Raw genomic sequence first — 24,640 nt, forward strand, 5'->3', positions numbered from 1 at the left:
CCTGACCTAGCTCAAACCCTGATCAAGCCATTTTATATTTTTTAAACACTTTTTGTTTACACTTTTCTCCTCTAGCAAGGAGAAACAGGTACAATATGTCTTTCTCTCCATTCAGAAAAAACAAAAACAAAAAAATACAGGGTGGGCTGTAAGGTGACTGATCAATGTGATAGCCAATTATCGCAGCAATCAGATGATCAGGAACCGGTCCTTCGTTAGTACAAGGCCAGGAGCTGTTGTTAAAAGTTTGGGCAGCACGCTCTCGGCACAAGAACAGTAGCACATATATGCAGTCCATTAGATAAAGCCCACTTCCGGGTAGACACATATATGAACAAGCTTGGTGGCAAGGGGTTAAGTAGGCCTAGAAGTTTCCTATGTTTATAAATGATTAAAGTGGCTACACGTAAAGCAGAGTTTTTACAGCTGTCTTCAGGTTACATGTCACAGACACGTGACATGTGAGCAGGTAATGGGACTTCACCTAACCAGACAGAGTCCCAGTTACTTAGGCCCCATCCACATGGGTGCTGAGGTCATAGTGAAAGGGCGGTGTGTTTATTTGACTTCAGCCACAGGTGCTGCAAGAAAGGGACAACAAGGGGATTATGTAACTGTATGGGGACACAGTTGAAATACAGTCACAGCCAGGCGAGTGGCCCACGTTGCACACTGTCTAGGTTTGGCATCTCTCACCCACACACCTGTCAAACTGGAATAGGAGACACTAATACCGACTCACCTCCTCTCCCATGCAATCCAGAGGCTTAATGTCAGGAATGCTGCACAACGGAGGCATCAACAGAGGATGATTCAGAAATCTTGCAGAGGATGCTCCTCGAAATATACTGGCAAGGAACCAAAGTTCAGGATTGGCCAAGTGAGATTGGCTCTCCCCCCCCCCCCCCCCCCAGCATGAAAGAGGAGAGGAATATCCAGAACAACCCCTTCCCAGCAGAGATGGTGTTTGGGGGGGTTTTGTCAAGGGAACTGGGCACCACTGCACACAAAACGCAGTGATGGGGGCCAGGAAGATGCTTCAAAGAGCCAAACAAGGCAAAGGGAACCACACTTTCAGGGACAGCAACTGAAAGAGCACAGCTCCCAAACAGTTGCTGCAACGCTACAATGCTCCTGCTGGAGGAAACACCAAAACTGAGTCTACTTTTAAAGCTTGATGAAGCAGTGCTTCCTGGGAATTGTGGGAGGAGCTATGCTCTTTCTGGTGCTGTCTTGAAAGTGTAATTCCAGATAAATTCAAACTAAACCTAAACTCACTCCCACCCCTATTCTATCTACCTTGTAAAAGAAAAGATGCCTAGACCTACCTATTCTGAAGCCGCTCTAGTGCAGTCACCTGATCAGGTTCCAAGCCCAGTTTCAGTGCAGAGGGGAGGCAGCGATAATTGCTGCAGAGCCTGGGCAATGGCATAAGACTTAGGCTTACTATGGGGCAGGTGTTGTCCTCTGTCCTTCATCTACACTGAAGCCAGTGCAGGGATCATAAAGCATGGAACATCTTTCTTTCACAAGGTAGATAGAACAGTTGAAAGCCAGCCAGTAGAAAACTGAACATTCTGTCGATCAAAAAACAAAAATAGCTCATATGATTGTGCCATCATTTATTCCTTTTTTCTTAAAAAAAAAAAAAAAAACCCACAGCATGTAGTGTCGCAGCCAGCACACTAATGATGAGAAAAACTAACGATTAGACAATTGACGCAAATTTCATTTGGTTTTCAACTCATCTATGGCCAGCTTTAGAAAGAGGGTGGGAGCAGTTTAGGCATAGTTAGAATTAATTTGGCTAGAATTACATTTGAAAGACAAGTTGGAAAAAAAAATCCCATACTTACCAGTCCATGGAGTCCGGAGTTGTCTTCCTGACGTTCTCCATGCACCACTGTGCTTTCAAGCTGTCATCTTGAAACTCCTGTTCCTCCTCGATTTCAGGTGGCACCTGCACTGGTCTCTGCCAGAATGAAAATCATGCGATACTTTATCCCTCCTGGGATCTGTGATGTGAAAATACCTGGAGACAGTGGGTGGCTGATACTCCTCACCTAGGCAGAGAATCAAGAAATGATGGACTGCACCACTAAACAAGAACAAAAATAACTTCTTAAATTTATAAACAGTGACTAAAAAAAGTACACATAAAACACAACGTCCAATTGATATAAAAGGATAAAAGAAAGAAAAAAACTTCCACCAAAAAAAATATAGAATAAAATTATAATTTGAAAAGTTCAATTCATTCCAGTGGTAATCCCAAACCTTTACTTTTTTTTTTCTAAAACGGTGCAGCACTACAAAGTTGAGGTTTCACCGATCGCCGATAACAGGGTGTGACTTAATTTGGTTACTCACCAGCTTCTGGTGAATGTTGAATCCAATGGGGTGTTAATCACAGCAAGGATCACATGGATGGTGGATCACTTTGTCTTAAAAAGACACCTACCACTGGAATGAATTGAACTTTTCACATAATTTTTTTTGGTGGAAGTTTTTTTCTTTCTTTTATATCAATTGGACATTGTGTTTTGACATAGCGCTGTTTATATGTACTTCCTCCTGGAGAACCCAGAAATGGTCCTTTTCTTTTCTCTTTCGCTTGCGACTTCTCACTTTGATTCCTAGGGATGTTACTGCGGATTCTACACTGGTATGAAAGAGGGATCGAGGTGCTCAGGTCTGTGCTGGGTGAGTGGATGGGCTGCTGTGCTATAGAGGGAATGTACCTACAGATATATACACTATATTTGCAAAAGTACTGGGACGCCTGCCTTTACACGCACATGAACTTTAATGGCATCCCAGTCTTAGACCATAGGGTTCAATATTGAGTTGTCCCGCCCTTTTCAGCTATACTAGATCCAACTCTTCTGGGAAGGCCGTCCACAAGGTTTAGGAGGGTGTCTATGGGAAGGTTTGACCATTCTTCCAGAAGCACATTTGTGAGGTCAGGCACTGATGTCGGACGAGAAAGCCTGGCTCACAGTCTCCGCTCTAATTCATCCCAAACGGTGTTCTATCGGGTTGCAGGCCAGTCAAGTTCCTCCACCTTAAATTTGCTCATCTATTCCTTTATGGACCTTGCTTTGTGCACTGGTGCGCAGTCATGTTGGAACAGGAAGGTGCCATCCCCAAACTGTTCCCACAAAGTTGGGAGCACGAAATTGACCAAAATGTCTTGGCATGCTGACCCATTCTTTCACAAATGTTTGTAGAAGCAGTCTTCATGCCTAGATGTTTTATTTTATACACCTGTGGCCATGGAGAGGATTGGAACACCTGAATTCAATGATTTGGAGGGTTGTCCCAATACGTTTGGCAATACAGTGTATGTGGTGGGGACAATTTACTTTTCCACAATTATTTTTAGATATCTTCCCATTCACAAGTTCCCACTAACATCATTGATCTTTTTAGTGATCTATAAGGGGCTAATTCTTTCCAGTGATCACAAGCGTAAGGAGCATGCTTCCCCCTGACCATCACACTAATGTATCATGAGTTGTAGATATAGAGACTGGAAAGTTATTTCAAGGGTTATTTTGTGTTGAAAAGGTTGAGAAATGCTGCCTGAAAGTGTAACTAAAGGCAAAACTTTATTTTCCATTTTGGATATGGTAATGGAAGGTTAGAACCAGTCAGAGTTTTTTTTTGCCATCTGTGTTCTGTTGGGGAGAGTTACTGTATTTTTTGCTTCATAAGACGCACTTTTGTCACCCCCCAAAAAATGGGGGTAAATGTCTGTGCCTCTTATAGAGCGAATGTGGAGCGGCTGGCCCAGTATTCCCACCGCCACCATGTTAGAATACCGGGCTGGCCGCTCAGCTCTACTGTGCAGAAGAACCTGCTCTTTTCGTCCAGCGGTGTCCTGCTTTTACTGGCCGTCTTCTCTCCCCAGCGCCGGCATCTTCAGTGTGGGCACCCGGCTGCAACAACCGGGTGCCCACAGCGCATGCACAGGAAGCGCTGCGCTTTGTGAGGCGCACTCCCAGCAGAAAGACAGGTACACAAATTAGCGTCCCCATAGAAAAAAGCCCAGTTCTGTGAGGCCACTAATTTTCATGCGGTCAGCGTCAAAGGGTTAAGGGAATTCCTTGGGACCCCAGGTCACCAGAACTAGTGTCCCCATTGGAAAATTTCCCCTCTATTACTTTTCTGGGGACAACCCAAAATTTGGGATTCTTTTAATTTCAATAATAATGGTAAACAGGACAAACAGAGAGGACAGATCTCCCTAATGGGGGTACAGACAGCAATAAAAACTGACAGTTGTTCTAAACCATCTATAGTATATAAGTGCCTGACTATGCCCATCCTTTTTGCCAAGCTTCTCCATTCATAGCAGCTATTACAGCTTCTATGTGTGAAATATAATCTACGAATTATGGGGGCAAACCTTATAGGTGTTCTAATACCTCTTTACCCTATCCAAAACTAAAAAAAAAAGTTTTTGTTTTAGTTATACTTTTAAGTAAATACAAAATATATTTCTAAATGTCAAATATTGAAAGACAATAGTATCAAAAAAATCACACACATAGTGTATATGTATATATATATATATATATATATATATATATACAGTCATGGCCGAAATTGTTGGCACCCTTGATATTTCTCCAGGAAATCATGTATTTCTCACGAAACGTATTGCATTAACACATGTTTTGCTATACACATGTTTATTCCCTTTGTGTGTATTGGGACAAAACAAAAAAAGGGAGGAAAGAAAGCAAATTCGACATAATGTCACACAAACCTCCAAAAATGGGCTGGACAAAAGTATTGGCACCCTTTCACAACTGCGGATAAATAAGAATGTTACAAGCATGTGATGCTCCTGTAAACTCACCTGGGGCAAGTAACAGGTGTGGGCAATATAGAAATCACACCTGAAAGCAGATAAAAAGGAGAGACGTTCACTTAACCTTTGCATTGTGTGTCTGTCTGTGCCACACTAAGCATGGACAACAGAAAGAGGAGACGAGAACTGTCTGAGGACCTGAGAACCAAAATTGTGGCAAAATATCAACAATCTCAAGGTTACAAGTCCATCTCCAGAGAACTAGATTTGCCTTTGTCCACAGTGCGCAACATTATCAAGAAGTTTGCAACCCATGGCACTGTAGCTAATCTCCCTGGTCGTGGACGGATGAGGAAAATTGATGAAAGATTGCAACGCAGAATAGTCCGGATGGTGGATAAGCAGCCCCAAACATGTTCCAAAGACATTCAAGCTGTCCTGCAGGCTCAGGGAGCATCAGTGTCAGCGCGAACTATCCGTCGACATTTAAATGAAATGAAACGCTATGGCAGGAGACCCAGGAGGACCCCACTGCTGACACAGAGACATAAAAAAGCAAGACTACAGTTTGCCAAAATGTACTTGAGTAAGCCAAAAGCCTTCTGGGAAAACGTCTTGTGGACAGATGAGACCAAGATAGAGCTTTTCGGTAAAGCACATCATTCTACTGTTTACCGAAAACGGAATGAGGCCTACAAAGAACAAAACACAGTACCTACGGTAAAATATGGTGGAGGTTCAATGATGTTTTGGGGTTGTTTTGCTGCCTCTGGCACTGGGTGCCTTGACTGTGTGCAAGGCATCATGAAATCTGAGGATTACCAAAGGATTTTGGGTCGCACTGTAGGGCCCAGTGTCAGAAAGCTGGGTTTGCGTCCAAGATCCTGGGTCTTCCAGCAGGACAATGACCCCAAACATACGTCAAAAAGCACTCAGAAATGGATGGCAAAGAAGCGCTGGAGAGTTCTGAAGTGGCCAGCAATGAGCCCAGATCTAAATCCCATTGAACACCTGTGGAGAGATCTTAAAATTGCTGTTGGGAAAAGGTGTCCTTCCAATAAGAGAGACCTGGAGCTGTTTGCAAAGGAAGAGTGGTCCAAAATTCCGGGTGAGAGGTGTCAGAAGCTTATTGATGGTTATAGGAAGCGACTGATTTCAGTTATGTTTTCCAAAGGGTGTGCAACCAAATATTAAGTTAAGGGTGCCAATACTTTTGTCCAGCCCATTTTTGGGGTTTTGTGTGACATTATGTCATATTTGCTTTTCTGCCTCTGTTTTATATTTGTTCCAATACATACAAAGGGAATAAACATGTGTATAGCAAAACATGTGTTAATGCAATACCTTTTTTGTGTGAAATACTTGATTTTCAGGAAAAATATCAAGGGTGCCAACAATTTCGGCCATGACTGTATATAAAAATAATATACATACACACACTTAACAAAAGTATTGGCCCCGCCCCTCCAAATCATTGGATTCAGGTGTTCCAATCACCTCTATGGCCACAGGTGTATAAAATCATCACCTAGGCATGCAGACTGCTTCTAAAGACATCTGTGAAAGAATGGGTCGCTCTCAGGAGCTCAGTGAATTCAAGCATGGTACTGTGATAGGTGGCCACCTGTGCAATAAGTCCATCCGTGACATTTCCTTGTTACTAAATATTCCACAGTCAACTGTTAGTGGTATTATAACAAAGTGGAAGCAACTGGGAACAACAGCAACTCAGCCACCAAGTGGTAGGCCACATAAAATGACAGAGCGGGGTCAGCGCATGCACAGAAGTCACCAACTGTCTGCAGAGTCAATAGCTAAAGACCTCCAAACTTCATGTGGCCTTCAGATTAGCACAACAACAGTGCGTAGAGAGCTTCATGGAATGGGTTTCCATGGCCGAGCAGCTGCATCCAAGCCTTACATCACCAAGTGCAATGCAAAGCGGCAGATGCAGTGGTGTAAAGCACGCCGCCACTGGACTCTGGAGCAGTGGAAATGTGATCTCTCGAGTGACAAATCACGCTTCTGTCTGGTAATCTGATGGACGTGTCTGGGTTTGGCGGTTGCCAGGAGAACGGTACTTGCCTGACTGCATTGTGCCAAGAATAAAGTTTGGTGGAGGGGGGATTATGGTGTGGGGTTGTTATTCAGGGGTTGGGCTTGGCCCCCTAGTTCCAGTGAAGGGAACTCTTAAGGCGTCAGCATGCCAAGACATTTTGGACAATTTCATGCTCCCAACTTTGTGGGAATAGTTTCGGGATGGTCCCTTCCAGTTCCAACATGACTGCTCACCAGTGCACAAAGCAAGGTCCATAAAGACATGGATGAGTGAGTTTTGAGTGGAGGAACTTGACTGGCCTGCACAGAGTCCTGACCTCAACCCCATAGAACACCTTTAGGATGAATTAGAGCAGAGACTGTGATCCAGGCCTTCTCGTCCGACATCAGTGCCTGACCTCACAAATGTGCTTCTGGAAGAATGGTCAAACCTTCCCATAGACACCCTCCTAAACCTTGTGGACGGCCTTCCCAGAAGAGTTGAAGCTGTTATAGCTGCAAAGGGCGGGCCAACACAATATTGAACCCCCAATACTTTTAGTAATATAGTGTGAGTATCCTCCGGCCTGAGAAGACATTATATAGCGCTGCCATAGACCGATGAGGGGACGGAGAGCAGAGCGGACATAACACATTTGCCTGAACATTGTCAGATATCATCCAACCAGCGCTGAACAGTCAGACCACTTTCCTGAGACGGGGCTGATATTTCCCCGGAACTATAATCAGCAGCGGAGGGGAGAGGATTGGACGCTGCACCGGAAGTTGATGTCCCTCAGAGGAAGTGGTCGCTCTGTCAGGTAGAGGAGGAAAGATGATTAAAGCGATTCTGGTGTTCAATAATCATGGCAAGCCGCGCTTCATACGATTCTACCAACACTTGGTGAGTCCTGTCTTGTGTGTGGCTCAGCCCTGCCCCTGTGTGTTATAGATGGTCCAGCCCAGCCTACTTCCCCCATGGATCAGAGGTCTCACCCGGCACGGTACTGCCTGACAGATGACCATTGAAGTAGACAATTCCAGTCCTGTCCTCCAGAGAGAAACTCAGCCAATAGATGTCAGTGCGGAGAGGGTTCTCAGACCTGCGGGGCCTTCATGTCATTGTAATCATAGCTGGTCATGCTGTGTGAGAGGAAATATATATATATATACACACGTATGGAGAAGACAGCCCGGTCCCTGTTGTGCGTATGGGGGGGGGGGGGGGCAGCCCGGTCCCTGTTGTGCGTATGGGGGGGGGGGGGCAGCCCGGTCCCTGTTGTGCGTATGGGGGGGGGGGGGGCAGCCCGGTCCCTGTTGTGCGTATGGGGGGGCAGCCCCGGTCCCTGTTGTGCGTATGGGGGGGGGGGGGGCAGCCCGGTCCCTGTTGTGCGTATGGGGGGGGCAGCCCGGTCCCTGTTGTGCGTATGGGGGGGGCAGCCCGGTCCCTGTTGTGCGTATGGGGGGGGGCAGCCCGGTCCCCGTTGTGCGTATGGGGGGGCAGCCCGGTCCCCGTTGTGCGTATGGGGGGGGGAGGGCAGCCCGGTCCCTGTTGTGCGTATGGGGGGGGAGGGCAGCCCGGTCCCTGTTGTGCGTATGGGGGGGGGGGGGCAGCCCGGTCCCTGTTGTGCGTATGGGGGGGGGGGCAGCCCGGTCCCTGTTGTGCGTATGGGGGGGGGCAGCCCGGTCCCTGTTGTGCGTATGGGGGGGGGGCAGCCCGGTCCCTGTTGTGCGTATAGGGGGGGGGGGCAGCCCGGTCCCTGTTGTGCGTATAGGGGGGGCAGCCCGGTCCCTGTTGTGCGTATAGGGGGGGGGGCAGCCCGGTCCCTGTTGTGCGTATGGGGGGGGCAGCCCGGTCCCTGTTGTGCATATGGGGGGGGCAGCCCGGTCCCTGTTGTGCGTATGGGGGGGGGCAGCCCGGTCCCTGTTGTGCGTATGGGGGGGGGCAGCCCCAGTCCCTGTTGTGCGTATGGGGGGGGGCAGCCCCAGTCCCTGTTGTGCGTATGGGGGGGGGGGGCAGCCCCAGTCCCTGTTGTGCGTATGGGGGGGGGGCAGCCCCAGTCCCTGTTGTGCGTATGGGGGGGGGGGCAGCCCGGTCCCCGTTGTGCGTATGGGGGGGGCAGCCCGGTCCCCGTTGTGCGTATGGGGGGGGGCAGCCCGGTCCCCGTTGTGCGTATGGGGGGGGCAGCCCGGTCCCCGTTGTGCGTATGGGGGGGGGCAGCCCGGTCCCCGTTGTGCGTATGGGGGGGGCAGCCCGGTCCCGGCTCTGTCTGTTCATTCACATTGTGTCTTTGTGTCCTGCAGCCAGAAGACACGCAGCAGCAGATTATCCGGGAGACCTTTCATCTGGTGTCCAAGCGGGATGACAATGTCTGTAATTTCCTGGAAGGAGGAAGGTAACATCTCCATACATGACAGCTTTGTACATTCCCTTTCTCTGTGGGGTATCATGCTGCTCTACAGAGACCACCCAGAGTCCACATTGATGTCAGCAGGAAAAGGAGGCACTCCGCAGCCAGCTCTGACCCGTCATGCACCTTGTAAATGACAGATCTGATTACAAATATTTTTGTGGCATTAAAATAAAACCAAATAAGTGATGGATGTGACTGATATACAAAGTATGAGAAGGTTCAGATATAGAGTCCACGGGGCCCCTGGAATAGAGCTCCAGTCAAAGCGTTTTATTGATAATTATGGAATGTTTGGATTAATTATCAGGAGTTCTGTTCCCCCCATTGGAAGATTTCCTTGTATTCTGTCCTAATAACACAATGGTGTTGGATAGAAAATGTCCCTAAAGCCAGGGCACATCTCACCATGACAGTTCTCTACGAGGCAAGTGACCTCATTGGAAGATTTCTTCTCATTTCTTTTCTGAACTGTCATTGAGAGTCTCCCCACTATGGACACAGACAACCGTAACAACATGGCAGAAGTTATAATCCTTCCACACTGTAGCCAACGTTGTGGTTCCGTTTCCAGTATTAGTTTTGCCTGTACCGTGTGGGTCACACTGACCTGCTTACCACAGTACAGCTCCCAGGAAAAGAATGCAGCAGCCAAATGTATTGCTGTAAGTACTGATTCAGATGATGAAATTAAACTGGGGCTAAAGCATATTACAATAATTTTAGGTTTTATGGCAGTGGGGGGCAACTTTACTTAACATAGGGGTCCTAAAGTGTGGCCCCTGACGTCATCAAAGGGCTGCATATAATATTCAGTGAATGTAATGCTACACACAGCTAACTGCTGACACATGCAGCAGGAGATGGTCAGAGACTGTGAACATGCTAAAGGAGTTGTTGGTGTGGGGGCATGCTTCATTAAAGTGGAACCTAACCCTAAAGGGAATGCTCTGCTTTATCCCCCCCTTCTTATTTTGGCACCTTTTTGGGTGGGAGAGTAGGCACCTGGTTTTGACAGATAACTGCTCTTACTTCTTGTCTGATCACCACAGTGACTCCGCCAGAAGTTCACCCCCTGCAAGCAACCTTCGGGGATACATCATGTCCCAGAAGGTTGCGGGATCATTCACAAATGCGCAAGGAATAGCCAGCTCCCCACAGTAAATATGCTGGTGCCAGGGACCCAAAGACTGGTGAAGAACCAGCCAAGATGAGGACAGTGCTGGACCCCTGGACAGGTGAGTGTTTTTTTTCCAAAATATCGCATCTACAGTAATTGTAGTTGCTGACTTTTAATTTTTCTCTAACTGAAGCTCCTCTTTATGACAGATTACATGAGACTGCTAGAGACCACTGCTATTATTGCTCTTTTACAAATCAATGCTTCCACATTTGTTCCCTCTACAGCCCCTTAAAGTGTTACAAAACCCCGGACCCCACATTCACTATATCTGGTCTCCCACAGTACACAGAACATGGAAATGCAATTATTTTAGTAAATATAAACTGCTAAATACATTTTCTCATCAGTAGTTAGAGCAGTCTTGTGGCTTCTGGTTAAAGCTGAGCACTGGTTAAAGATTGTAGGAGGAGTTTTCTCTAGGAGGATGTAGAACCCCTGACCTCTGTCTCGACAGTGCTGCTTGGCCCTGTGCTGATCACATGCACTCCCCCCCCCCCCCAAAAAAAAACAAAAGAAAACCTCTCTGGCAATACACACCAAATTGAGCATATGCAGTGACTCCACACTGGAAGAAGGGGAGGATCAGAGAAGACAAGATCAAACAGCCTTTTTACACAATGTGAAGGATTAACCCCTTAGGTTCCACAGTGAGTATAACAAGCATGCTTAAGTGCATATACAGACTGATTTTACTGTTGTGGGTTTTGTAACACTTTAACCGTTTCCCACCTGCCCTCAATGTACTGCGGCCAGGCGGCAGCTACGGGAAAAGCGACATACCTAGTGAGCTGTGATTGGCCCACAGCTGTTACATGATACATAGGGCCAATCACAGCACCTTGTACCATGTGACCAGCTCCAGCCAATCACAGATCACTATACTGAGCTGTTAAAACTGATTACAGGTCATGAATGAGTTAAGTTCATGACAGCAAGCTTGGCATTGCAGGAGAAATGATCTTTGCTTCTCCTGCAAAGCAAAGTGTAAAGAAGAAAAAAACAAAATCCTTGATTACCCCTTCCCCCCACAGTAGTACAATGTTACCATGGTAACATTGTGCTATTCTGATAAAAGTATTAAACAAAAATAATACCATATTGAGAATTTTTTTTATAATTTATTTTAAGAGGTTTTTTCTTTGTTTTTTTTAACTACTTGCCAACCGCTTACCCGCATTTTGTGAGTGAGCAGCAGCTCTTGGCAAAGTAACATAATCTTGCGTCACTTCGTATTTTGGGGTGTGAACGCACCTGCGCCCCCTGCTGCCCCCTCCCACCCGTTGATCCAGGGAGAGAAGAGAGAACACGGCACCAAGTAAAAGCACTACATTTTACACACATACGCCTTAGATTAGCACATTTAAGCCTTTGATCGCCCCTATTAACCCTTTGATCGCCCCGTCACCCAGCCAGTGCCACTAATACAGTGTCAGTATATAGAATATTTCACCTATCACTGCATTCCTGCCACTAGCGATATCAGATAACATCAGGGTCAGTAAGAGCCCCACCTAGCCAGGGTCAGCTAGTGTTAGATTGCCGCGCACTATCACACTCACGCTATAGGTCGCTGATCACTGCCATTAGTTTAGTGTTTGTACGGATCAGTAGTGATCAAGATGTTGATCACGTACAGAACTATTCTAGTGGCAAGTTTGTATAGTGTCCCCAAAATCGCAGTGTTGGCAGGATCTGCCCAGTACTAGCGTTTAGCCCCTCCGCTGTTTTTCACGGACGATTTGTACCAGTTGATTGTGGGCCAAAGCAATTTATACGCACAACAATACATTGCCGCCCACCCAAATTCAGCTCTTGCCAATTTGTATGGAAACCTATCACAGTTTCTGAATTTAAATTTTGGGCATAGCCATTATAGGCATCATAGGCATTACAGAAAAGAATGAATTGCGGTCACAGAGCCAATTCATCATATGCCCGTGTTCTCTGCTGTTACATATATGCCCAACATGGACCAGCAATGTACTGGTACATTGCTGGATTTTGAGTTATTATACCGGGATGATGCCTGCAGCGACATTTTTTTAAATTCCTTTTTAAATTTTTATAGCAGAATTTTATGTTGATATACTAAAAAGAACAAGAAAAAAAAACAGGGGTGATCAAATACCACTAAAAAAAAAATCCATTTGTGTGAGAAAAAAATTAATTTTCATTTGGGTACAGTGTTGCATGACAGTACAATTGCCAATTAAAGTACGTGGTGCTAAATACCAAAAAATGCCCTGGTCATGAAGGGGGTAAAACCTTTCTGGAACTCAAGTGGTTAAACAGTGAGACTTGATGATTATAAAAATAAGTGATGCACTTTCTTTCTTTAACCGTTTTCAGCTTTTATTTAATGAAAGTGTATTTTAAACAGCTCCTATAATGATGGTTAATAAACTGTTTTATTACTTTCCTGTAGTTTAATTGGTGGGTCTGACTACAAGCTGATTTATCGCCATTATGCCACGCTGTACTTTGTGTTCTGTGTGGATTCCTCTGAAAGTGAACTGGGCATTCTTGACCTCATCCAGGTAATTAAAACTATTTTTTATGTTACAGAAACTTACGTCAGCAACATGCAGATGATGTAGTGAAAGGTCCAGGGACTATCTATTCTTATCATAGTTGGGGCTGTAAGTTGTGGTTTTGTGGGATGGATTGTGTGCAATTTACTGGAATTCCGCAGACTGCAGTTTTTATAATATATTGGGGCCTTGAGTAAAAATCTTAGCTGAATCAAAAGTGACAAACTGTTTAATTTGAAGTTATTAAAATATTTCCGATGGAGGTGGGGAGCTTGATTGTTCTGTTGCAATGTACATACAGAAATTAGAATTGTCCAGCTGTGCACCCACCACCTAAAGTATACTTCTTAGTTCCACGTAAATGATTGTTCATTATAATAGGTGACTTCTGACAGGCATATCAGTAATGCTGGGTACACATATTGTTTATTTTCCCTTCAACCCAGCTCGCTGAATAGAAAAAAAAGCTGAGGAGCTCACTGCACTAACTATCCAATGTTAATACAGCGATCTCCCCGCCGAGCTTTTGTATTCTGACTGGAGGACCACCCCTCCCATGCCTGCCAGAATACACTGCTCAATGCTTAAAGCCATTGGCTTCCAGCTCTGATTGGATGCTGATTGAATGTTGGTTTTCATGTCAGCCGATAGCAGGCATTAGCCAGCTATTAAAGTACGTGTGTGTGTGTGTGTGTGCAAATTTTGTGTAACTATATCCATATATAACTAAAAACATTCATTAGATATAAATCAAAAACGGCATACTAATGTTTTTAGTTATTTAATGTCAATGTTTTGATGAAGCTCCATCTTTCTCAAGACACTACAACATAGAAGTGAATAGACTAATAAACCCAAAATCCCACCCACGAATAACACCTTCTAGTAATGACCTCACACCATGCAAGGGTTAAAAGACACGTACAGGGAAAAGCTCAAATAAGATCACAAAAGTAGTAAATCACAATAGTTCATGTTCACTTCTATGTTGTAGTGTCTTGAGAAAGATGGACTAAGCTTCATCAAAACGTTGACAATAAAGACACTGCTGTTTTTAATCTTCCTCCTGTACAAGACCCGTGTGTGCCTGTAAATCAGTTTTGGATTATATGGATTTCCTTTTTTTTTTCTTTTTTTGTGGGTGAGCACCATGGCATCTCGTAGAGTGCCATGGCTATCTTTTAGAGATAGATATAGATATGTATTCTTAAGATGCACCTAGGTTTTAGAGGAGAAAAACAAGAAAAAAAATATTCTGCACCAATGGACTGCAGACACAGTACAGGAGACAGACCAGAGACTGCGGACACAGTACAGGAGACGGACCAGAGACTGCGGACACAGTACAGGAGACGGATCAGAGACTGCGGACCTTTAGGGAGGGAGGGGGAGCGGGTACCGGAATTTGACAGGTACCCGCTCCCACTTCCGCGGAGCTGTCCTCCCTTTACTGTGGGCACCCGGCTGTGACAGCCGGGTGCCCACTGCGCATGCGTGAGAAGCGCTGCAGTTTGTGCATGGCCCGGCGTCTTCAGGGACCTGTCATGTGTCCCAGAAGACGCTGGACCATTCACAAAGCACAGCGCTTCTCACGCATGCGCAGTGGGCACCCGGTTGTCACAGATGCTGGCGCGGGAAGACTGTGCAGCGCTGGACTGAGGAACAGCTGAGCGGCTGGCACGCTATTCTGACATGGTGGCGGCGGCGGAAATACCGTATCGGCCGCTTTATATTTGCTCCATAAGACGCACTGACATTTCCCCACCTTTTTTGGGGGGAAAAAGTGCGTCTTATAGAGCAAAAAATACAGTATTTTTTTTTTTTTTTCCCCTCAGGGTACAATCAGATGTAGCGCTCCCAGTTGTACTTTTAGCAAGCTGCTGCACTAATTACTAATTCTGTGGCACAGTTCACTGATACCTACACTCACTGGCCACTTTATTAGGTACACCTTGCTACCCGATGTGGTATTTTGCTGCAGTAGCCCATCTGCTTCAAGGTTCGATGTGTTGTACATCCGGAGATGTTATTCTGCATACCTTGGTTGTAACGAGTGGTTATTTGAGTTACTGTTGCCTTTCTATCATCTTGAACCAGTCTGCCCATTCTCCTCTGACATCAATAAGGCATTTTTGTCCACACAGCTGCTTCTCACTGGATATTTTCTCTTTCAGACCATTCTCTTTAAACTCCTAGAGATGGCTGTGTGTGAAAATCCCAGTAGATCAGTAGTTTTTGAAATACTCAGACCTGCCCGTCTGCCACCAACAACAATGCCACGTTCAAAGTCACTTAAATCTCTTTTCTTCCCCATTCTGATGCTCGGTTTGAATTTCAGCAAGTCGTCCTCACCACGTCTAGATGCGTAAATGCCATGTGAGTTGCTACCATGTGATTGGCTAATTAGCAGTTGAACAGGTGTACCTAATAAAGTTGCCGGTGAGTGTATATAGTAGCCTGCTATTAGCTGACTCTGGGTCACAGGAGGGAAAAAGTAAATGCACTCCTGTGACCCAAAAAGATAAGTATGGTCAAAAAAAGCTTTGGCAGTACTTATTAGTAATGACACCTGAGATTGTTGATCCAGGCAATATCTGATTGCCTTCTGGTGGATCATGAAGGCGTTTGTTTTTCCACTGCTGGAGCAAATTGGACATTTCTTTATGTAGGTTTTTTTGCTTTCCTATGGATCGGCTGTGTCTGTATATGGATATTTTCTATTTATTTATTCTTTTTTCTGTATTGAAGTTGACAAACTTGTCGTGTTTTTTTTTTTTTTCCTTTTTCCAACATGGCTCACTATATGAACCCACAGTAGTGGAATTTCAGGATCAAGCCTTGCCTTGACAAGGGTCAATTCTGAAACGTGTTCACTAGCAACCAAATCCTGATACGCGTTCTAGCAGCTAGACCCAGAAATATATATAGAAGAACAATGTCCGCTATCAAAAAAAATGTGAAAACCCCCTAATTAAGCTGCTGCAATAACACTTATAAGTGATCCCACACTCAAATCATATAAATAGAACAACAGTGTTGCGCTAACTCATAAATACAATAACTTGTGAAATTAATAACCAGAAAAGTCCTTATAATGAATGTGAATCCAACCAGACAATGGTGCTTGAAAAGGTACTTATTATATGCAATGTGCTCCAAAAGCTGTAACTAAAACGACAGTGCTCCACCGCAGGGGCGGACTGACAACTCATGGGGCCCTCGGGCAATAGGGGATCATGGGGCCCCTGTGTCCTTGCCCAAACTCAAAAAAGCCTATGAAAAAGGTACCAGGGGCATCTCATGGGGCCCCCTACTGACCTCGGGCCCTCGGGCAGTGCCCGAGTTTCCAAATGGTCAGTCCGCCGCTGCTCCACCGTGACTTAGTGCACCTCCACCTACAGGTATGGATGGCCACTCACCTCATACAGTGGATCCATAAATTATTACAGGTCAACCAAGCATAGTAGTTCCATCAAAGAGACTCCAGATGGCTGCAAAGAGCTGATAACATGCACCACTTCAGATGACACTATACACGGAAATCTTCTCAGCTTTATACTCCACATGTAGGAAAGAAGGAACAACTCCCATAGCATAATACCGTTTATTAATAAAAATCTATTCCAGAGTAACAGTCACATGGTATTGGATAATGCTGTGTCAAAATCGATCTGTATTATTAAACATGTTCTCAGTGGACTTTTTTTGTGAGTGTAATTATTATCTTTTGTTACACTTTTTCAAGATGTCATGCTTCATGCACTAGGGGGTTTCCTTTTCTTTTTTCCATGTGCGTTGTTTGACATCCCCCTAAATTTATTGGATAAACATTCAATGGAGACCCACTTTAGACTACTAATAGATAAATGTCAATGACAAGGGCTCAGCAGGCAATTGTGTATTGACTATAATTGTTGTTAGAAGATAGTAGTAGAGTTAGATAGAACTTCTGAATTTATAACGTCAACACAAACCTAAAGGAAGTGTTTGTTACTGAGATACTGAGATTTGTATAACAATATCAAGTGATATGTAATGGCATTTGTAAGGCAGGCCATAGATGATGCTTTTTTTTTTTCCCTGCAGCCCATAGCTTGATTCCCTCATCAACACAGCCTGTGTTGATGGGTAAATCCTTCCCGTGAGGTGTGGGGAGCCATCCCTGCTGGCAGAACACACAGTCATTATTGCTAGCGGCTATCATCACATGTAAAAATCCGACATGCTGGTTTTACTCAAGTCGATCCATCAATCGACTTGGGTACAATCAGCCTGCCCATAGATGAATTAGATCTCATCTGATCCCTGCTGAACCAGCTGAGATGCAAACCATCTATGGCCAGCTTTAGTCTCTCAAGAGAAACTCTTGGTATATATCTTGGGGAGAAGCAGTGGGGCAGATGAGGGTTATGTGGGCAGGATAGGACCACTCTCATGCTGCATAGTTTTTGTTTTAGGCACAAAAAAACGTAAAAGCAGCGCCTAGGACCTACAACAAGGTAATGCCATATGGCATGGTAGGTTATGGTAATACACTGATATGTACCACAGTAACCTCTGCCGATTCACCGGTAAATAAAATTTAAGTGAAGTGGTGAGATCTGTGTAATTCAGAAACTCTGCTGCAAAAAGAAATTAAGGCTATAGGGAGCCCAAAAGGAAGTTACCATACGTATACTTCGGATTAAAAAACAAAAAAGGCTTTATTATATCAAAATTACAAAATACACCAAGGAGCAATAAAAACATTACCTTCACCACACAAAATACTTGAAAAGACAATGTTGTCTAGTCATTAGGACAGCTGTACAGCCAGCACACACTCCCCATGCACATCCAGTCATTAGCGCCCCACTAATAGAAAGTAACTGGGCGGTAACATATGGTCAGTACTATATTAATTATGGACCTATTATGGCTCACGGGCATGGATAACAGTTCTTGTGGGTAAGTGGAAGTCCAGCAGTAGCCACATTCATAGTAATCCCAGCCAGATTGTTTCCTGGATTTTGACACAGATGAATAACCTCGAATAAGGTGCATGCAGAGCATATCATGTGTGGTCAGCATCACATTCATAAACAGACCAGGTCGGCCGACATAGTTGGGTGAAGAAATCCACTGTACTATATTGTGTACTGAGCAGGTGTAGTTCCTATTTTATTGTGATAAATCAAGTCAACACCTTTACCTGAATAAGCAGACAGGATCTCAGCCAGTAGCTCACCCTCCTTGGCCTCCAACCCTCTGCGGTCGGCATTTACAAGCCCAAGCCAAATAGCAACTTCTGCATTCCACTAGCTGCCAGCAGAGGGAGCAATTCTCTGTCAGAAACCCCGCAGTAGCAGTAAGGTGTAGGGTCCTCAGTAGTCATAAGGAATGAAGGCTGGATTGGCTGTGATGGAGTGTGTGCTGGTCAAAACCTCCGCCATGTGTGATGATGTCACTGCGTGAGTGCATAGTTTTAAACAGCAGGAAAGGGGGCCCTCATGAGCCGAATAGAAGATGATTTCTGCCAGGTGTAATGCTGGGAGATTGTTCTGCTCCTACTTTCTGGCCCGAGTCATAGTTTAGAAGGGGATTCACACTTTTATCCCTCACACTAGAAAACTCCCTTATGGAAAAAACAAGAAAATCCTGCTGTGGAGTTTTTTTTTTTTTTTTTACCGTAGTCAATAAAACACTTTGAGAGATCTCTGTAGAGATAATGGAGTAGCTATCTTTGTAGTATTTGATTTTAGGAAAGACAGATACCGTATCCGCAAAAAGCAACAATAAGGACATTGGAGTTACTTCGTGTCTTGACTGTAAAGCAATATTAAACCCGGAAGCAAACCTTTATTATATTGCAGCTTACCAATACTTAGATGTGATGGCTGCATTCATTTTCTTTGTTTAGGCTATCTTTCTTCTATTTTTTTTTTTCTCGTGTTCTGGCCAAAAAGTCTGTTGTTTTTTTACAGAACAATCCTTCTTGCAGTTACAGGGATGCAACATACTATTTATCGCTGATGGGTGCTGACAATGATCAGCTTTTATTTATTTATGTAAAACCTTTATCCCAAAAGGGAATTCAGAAACTCTGCTGCAAAAAGAAATTAAGGCTATAGGGAGCCCAAAAGGAAGTTACCATACGTATACTTCGGATTAAAAAACAAAAAGGCTTTATTATATCAAAATTACAAAATACACCAAGGAGCAATAAAAACATTACCTTCACCACACAAAATACTTGAAAAGACAATGTTGTCTAGTCATTAGGACAGCTGTACAGCCAGCACACACTCCCCATGCACATCCACTCATTAGCGCCCCACTAATAGAAAGTAACTGGGCGGTAACATATGGTCAGTACTATATTAATTATGGACCTATTATGGCTCACGGGCATCGGGCAACAACTCCAACTGATGAGCTAAAGACCTAAAACTACTTCTGATTAATAGACATAGTGAAGCCTTTCACTGATATTATCTATAAATGAGCCAATGGAACGTTAAAGCATTAGCACCCCCCCCCCCAAAAAAAGAGAATTAAAACCTCAAATTTAAAACTGGTGAATACTGCATGTCATATGAGCTTCAGGTGATTCATCAAAACAAAAAAAAAAAGGGGGGAAAACATATAACTGTGTAACTGCATGCCCGTCACCTTCACTCCTCACTATTACCAGCAAGTAATATGCTCCTATTGGTAAATTTACTCCATATTTTCTAACTGACACATTTGATTCGTATATTGATCCACATCCGACATATTCTTTAGTATATACCATATGTTGTCCAGGGATAGATTTGGTGTTCTGCAAGACAATTTCTTAAAACAAATATAGTTTTATTTAGATGCAATGCTTGCTGGGCGTTTTCAATGTGAATGTGACTACTCCTGCTATCCTATTTATTATTTTCTGCTGCTTGTACCTTATTAGGTGGTTTTTTTTGTTTAATCCAGGGCCATATTGCCTAGTGTCTTTTTCTGTTTTTAATTGGTATGCCTTATGCACACTGCAAATCTTCTAAACTCCTTTCTACTAGCAGGAGAAAATGACATTAAAAATGCGCCTAAAGCCACGATTTTTCAAATTCTTTTAGACATGCTCAGGCAGTTTTGTGTTCGTTCATGTCATTTGCGAGAATATTAATTTATTCTGGCCACTGAAATTAATGCTGAAGCGTTAAATGCTCTTAGCACGGTTAGGCATGTTGGGCGGTTTTTGCAGTAAAACGCTCCTGTCCTAAATGCACTGGCTTTGGGGTTTTTTGGGGGCCTCTCCCCCCCCCCCCCCCCTCGCAGTCTTCTGCTACATGTCGCAGGTCCCAGAAGACTGTGAAACCATTCATACAGCACAGCAGGCAGTCTGCTGTGAAGCCAAAAGCAGCATAGCCAGCTGCACCAGGAAAACTAGTGAAGAACTAGCCCAGATGAGGATGTATCCCTGGACAGGTAAGTGTCCTTTTATTAAAAGTCAGCAGATAACAGGATTTGTAGCTGTTGACTTTTACTTTTTTTTTTCCCCTCCCCAGAGTGAAGATCTGCTATCTCAGCACCAAACTATTTAATTCATTTTTAATATTCAGAGCAAATTACCCCATCCGTCCATGCCTCCATGCTTTATTTTGTTGAGAAATCACTTTTAAACTCCCCCCTAGCATTTCTAGCTGTGGCCATCTTCTTGAGTAAGGGCAGATTTATGTAGCATTTACTTTCAGGAATCCATTTGCCCTTACCTCAGACATGCAAGCAAGAGGGTGTGCTTGGCTAAGAAAGCCCATCCTCCAGATGAAATAAAAGATACCTATGAAGACTCCTAGGATGTATGATATCATTTTTGCCTAGACCAGAAACCAGAAAGCAACTGAAGACATGTAAAAAAAATAAATAAAAAAAAAAATTAAAACCTGTAAATATACCTTCCTGTCTATTTACTAAGGCCTGCAGTATAAGGATAAAATATAGTTGATTGAGAGACTTTATTCTGCTTTAAGCTGGCTGTACACTGCTCAGATTTGGTCTGGTTTCTTATATTGGCCAAAACTTGAGCAATTGGTGGCCCAGTTGGCACCCTACTGCCTGATATCCTTTTAATACAAAAGTGAAAGGAGCCAAGCAAATAATTCCCAGCCAAACCATGATTGCAGTCACTATTTAACAGTGCCCCTGTGTTCTGATAGCCGCCTGTCAGAATACAATGGCCTTAGTGGGAGATTTGTACATCTGATTTGATTAGCATGGATGGAGGAATCTGTTAGATCTATTGGTGTACGGCCAACTTTAGACAATCCACCATAGTTGTTTTTGGTCAGGACAGGAAGCTTTACCTGATCCCTCAACATAAACTGGGTTGCTTTTGTTACCCAAACATTCCTATCTGTGGCAGAAGATTTGTTTGCAGACATTATGGGGTTGATTTACTACAACTGGAGCAAAATCTGGTGCAGCACTGCATAGAAATCAGTTGGCTTCTAGGTTTTTTTTGTCAAAGCCTAATTGAACAAGCCGACGTTAGATGCTGATTGGCTACCATGCACAGCTGCACCAGATTTTGAACGGCCAAAAAATCCTGCTTGACTGCCAAACTACTGCTTATTTATTCCAGTTAACAAGGGTGTCTGCTAAAGTTTGACATTGCACCTAGGCTTGCTTACCTCCATACTCTGCTGGAATAATCCGTATCAGACAGATCTCTTCTCACTGGGGTGTCTTTGCTCACATTGAATTCAGAGTCACTCTCTTTAACCACTCCCCACCCAGCCTATAGTCAAATGATGGCTGGGTGGGACATTCACAGTTCCGGGTGGACAAGATCTGTCGCCCATTGTGTCCATCGGACATAGCGGCTGACCAGTCGGTGTACTGGCTGCTGCCGGTACCATGTGGTCGCTGTGACCAATGACAGCAGATTACATGACAATTGTACACAATGGATGGGGTTCAGTCATGCCATCCATTGTGTACTATTGTGTTTATCTCTGTGATTGGTCACAGTGATCATATGGTACAGACAGGGCCAGTTAACTGCCCATCTGTACCATGTAATTAACAGTGGCCAATCACAGCTAACCACAATAGTAAGCACTGAATGAGTCAATTTCATTCAGTAAAAATGGGTTGCTTATATCAGTGAAATTTGCTGGTATAAGCAATTATAATGTGTAAAAAAAAAAAAAAAATGTGTTAACCTTGTCTTTTTTTTCTAGCCACAGTGTGTTAAAAAAATAGCAATAATAGTAATATAGAAAAAAACAAATTTTAAACATTTATTTTTTTGCATACTGTGACCAGTCAGTGTCTCTGATCACCACCACACCAGTTATATGAAGACGCTGTACTGCATTGGTGACAATATGTAAAAAAAAAAAAAAATTGCAGATAATCTTTCTTCATAAATTTTAAGCCAAAACATTTTAGAAAAGCATATAAACATCTTTTTTGTTTTGTTTCTGGCCTATTTGTGTTTAACAAAAAACCCAGTATTGCGTTAAAAAAATTATAAACATTTAATATGGGTACAGTGTTGCATGACCGTGCAGCTGTCATTCAAAGTGTGACTGTGCTGAAAGCTGAAAATTGGCCTGGCCAGGAAGAGGGTGAAAGTACCTGGTATTGGTTAAGGAACCAATAGAAATGCTGACAAACATTTGGAAGTAAAATTAGCCATACGCTGCTCACATTTCAGCCGCTTCCAACCCCCTTCCCTTTTTTTTTTTTTTTGTACCTCTTCTCTCCCTGTTATGTTATCTTATTGGCAGGCAAAGGGATATATTATTACAGTGACTTCTGTGAATTGGAAATACATTTCAGATTGTAGTCTCATGTTTTATGTTGAATTGAATATAAAGGGCACATAATGTATCCTTTTATATGCTGTGATTTCCTACGACGTAGGAACTGCATTCCAGGAACTCATAGATATTAATAGAAGTGTCTTCAAACTATAATGTTATCATTTTGATAAGCATTCTTGTCGCCGATAAAAGGTACTGACTCTAATGAGGTCCCTGGTAAGCCCTAGTATCAGCACAACACCTCTTTCCTATAGGAAAAATAAGAAGTTCTAATTCCTTGCCAACATTGTGCTCTCTGACATACAATAAGCCCTTGTTTGGAAGACAGGAGTGTAAATCTTCACCTATTTAGAAACATTTTCTGTATTGGCCATTTGGGAAGTATGATAGAAACAACATTTAAAACTATAAATCTTGCCAGAAAAACTTTCTGCTTGATCGAAGATGTAAATAGACGCATAAACCTTGACTTTCAGCCTTTGCTGTTTATTGTGCTTATGCTATTAACTGTGTCCGGTGATTAGAGTTGAATGGGATTAGACTATGACCCTCTGCCCTAAAATAGACATCAGAGATTAGGTTGGTGTAAATGACAGTGAATGTTCTATAGCTTATATAAAGGTAACAGAGTTAATATTTGTAAAGGCCCATGTAACACTCCACCCATTTTTTTTTCTCTTTTCTCCTATATATCTCTAATTTTTCTGAGTGAATAAATATCGGCAAGGTAATCCTATGAATAAAAATACCATCAGTGCCGTGCACAACAGTGCAAACCACAAAATATGAGTGTACCAGTGTAAATGTATGTGAATTACAAAATACCAAACAAGATGAACCATAGTATATATTAAAATGTAATAGGTGTCCAACCAGTGTATATGAATAAGGCTGGCCATATATTATACAATTTTCTTGTACAGTTTTTCTTTAGATTTACCAAAACCATGTAATATGAGGTCCAACCTAAACACTTTCAACTTGTGTGCAGTCAGGCAGGCCCTTGCACTACATAGTTTATGGTAAATCTAAAGGAAATCGAATAAGAAAATTGTATAATAGATTATTAGTATTATTATTATACAGTGTTTATATAGCGCCAAAGGGTTTGCTCAGCGCTGTACATTAAAATGGGGGGACAGTACATGAGACAATACAGTAACAATACAATACACGAGGGGTTCGAGGGCCCTGCTCTTTTGAGCTTACAATCTAGGAGGGAGGGGGAGAGGCACAGGAGGAAGTGGCTGTGGGGGATGGAGTGGAGGAGAACGGCTGTTAAATGAGGGTGGGGTAGGCTTCATTGAAGAGATGGGTTTTCAGGGTGCGCATGAAGGTGAGAAGGGTAAGTGAAGTCTGATGGATTGGGGTAGGGAGTTCCAGAGGATGGGGGAAGTCCTGCAGTTGGGTGTGGGAGGAGGAGACCAGGGAGCAAGAGAGTAGGAGGTCTTGTGAAGAGCGAAGGGCACGGGTAGGGTGGTATTTGGGTATCAGGTCAGTGAGGTAATTTGGGGCAACGTTGTGAATGGCTTTGTATGTCAGAGTTAGTCATTTGAATTTATTGCGTTGGGCAATCGGGAGCCAGTGAAGGGATTGGCAGAGGGGGATGGCCGAAGTGGAATGGTTGGTGAGAGGGATGAGTCTAGCTGCTGAGTTCAGGATAGACTGGAGCGGGGATAGCATTCGTTTGGGTAGGCCGGTGAGCAGGGAGTTGCAGTAGTCCAGGCGTGAGATGATGAGGGAGTGTACGAGTTGTTTAGTAGTGTCTGGGGTGAGGAACGTACGTATCTTGGAGATGTTGCGGAGGTGGAGCCTGCATGAATTTGATAGTGATTGGACATGAGGTTGGAAGGAAAGGTTTGAGTCCAAGGTGA

At 43.8% G+C, this 24,640-nt stretch overlaps 1 protein-coding gene across 1 annotated transcript in view; it reads left to right on the forward strand.

The window, feature by feature from the left end:
* Positions 1 to 7,608: 7,608 nt before the first annotated feature.
* Positions 7,609 to 24,640, forward strand: part of AP3S2 (adaptor related protein complex 3 subunit sigma 2) — an 83,818-nt gene continuing 66,786 nt past the window's right edge. Inside the window, exons 1-3 of the mRNA XM_089687616.1 lie at positions 7,609 to 7,760; positions 9,161 to 9,252; positions 12,876 to 12,987. Coding sequence (XP_089543742.1) covers positions 7,692 to 7,760; positions 9,161 to 9,252; positions 12,876 to 12,987 — 273 coding nt within the window. The 5' untranslated portion in view covers positions 7,609 to 7,691. The remainder of the gene's footprint in view (positions 7,761 to 9,160; positions 9,253 to 12,875; positions 12,988 to 24,640) is intronic.

This window comes from Staurois parvus, unplaced genomic scaffold (genome assembly GCF_062004578.1).
Source record: "Staurois parvus isolate SC_StPar_1 unplaced genomic scaffold, SC_StPar_1.0 ptg000432l, whole genome shotgun sequence".
In the NCBI taxonomy this organism is placed as follows: domain Eukaryota; kingdom Metazoa; phylum Chordata; class Amphibia; order Anura; family Ranidae; genus Staurois; species Staurois parvus.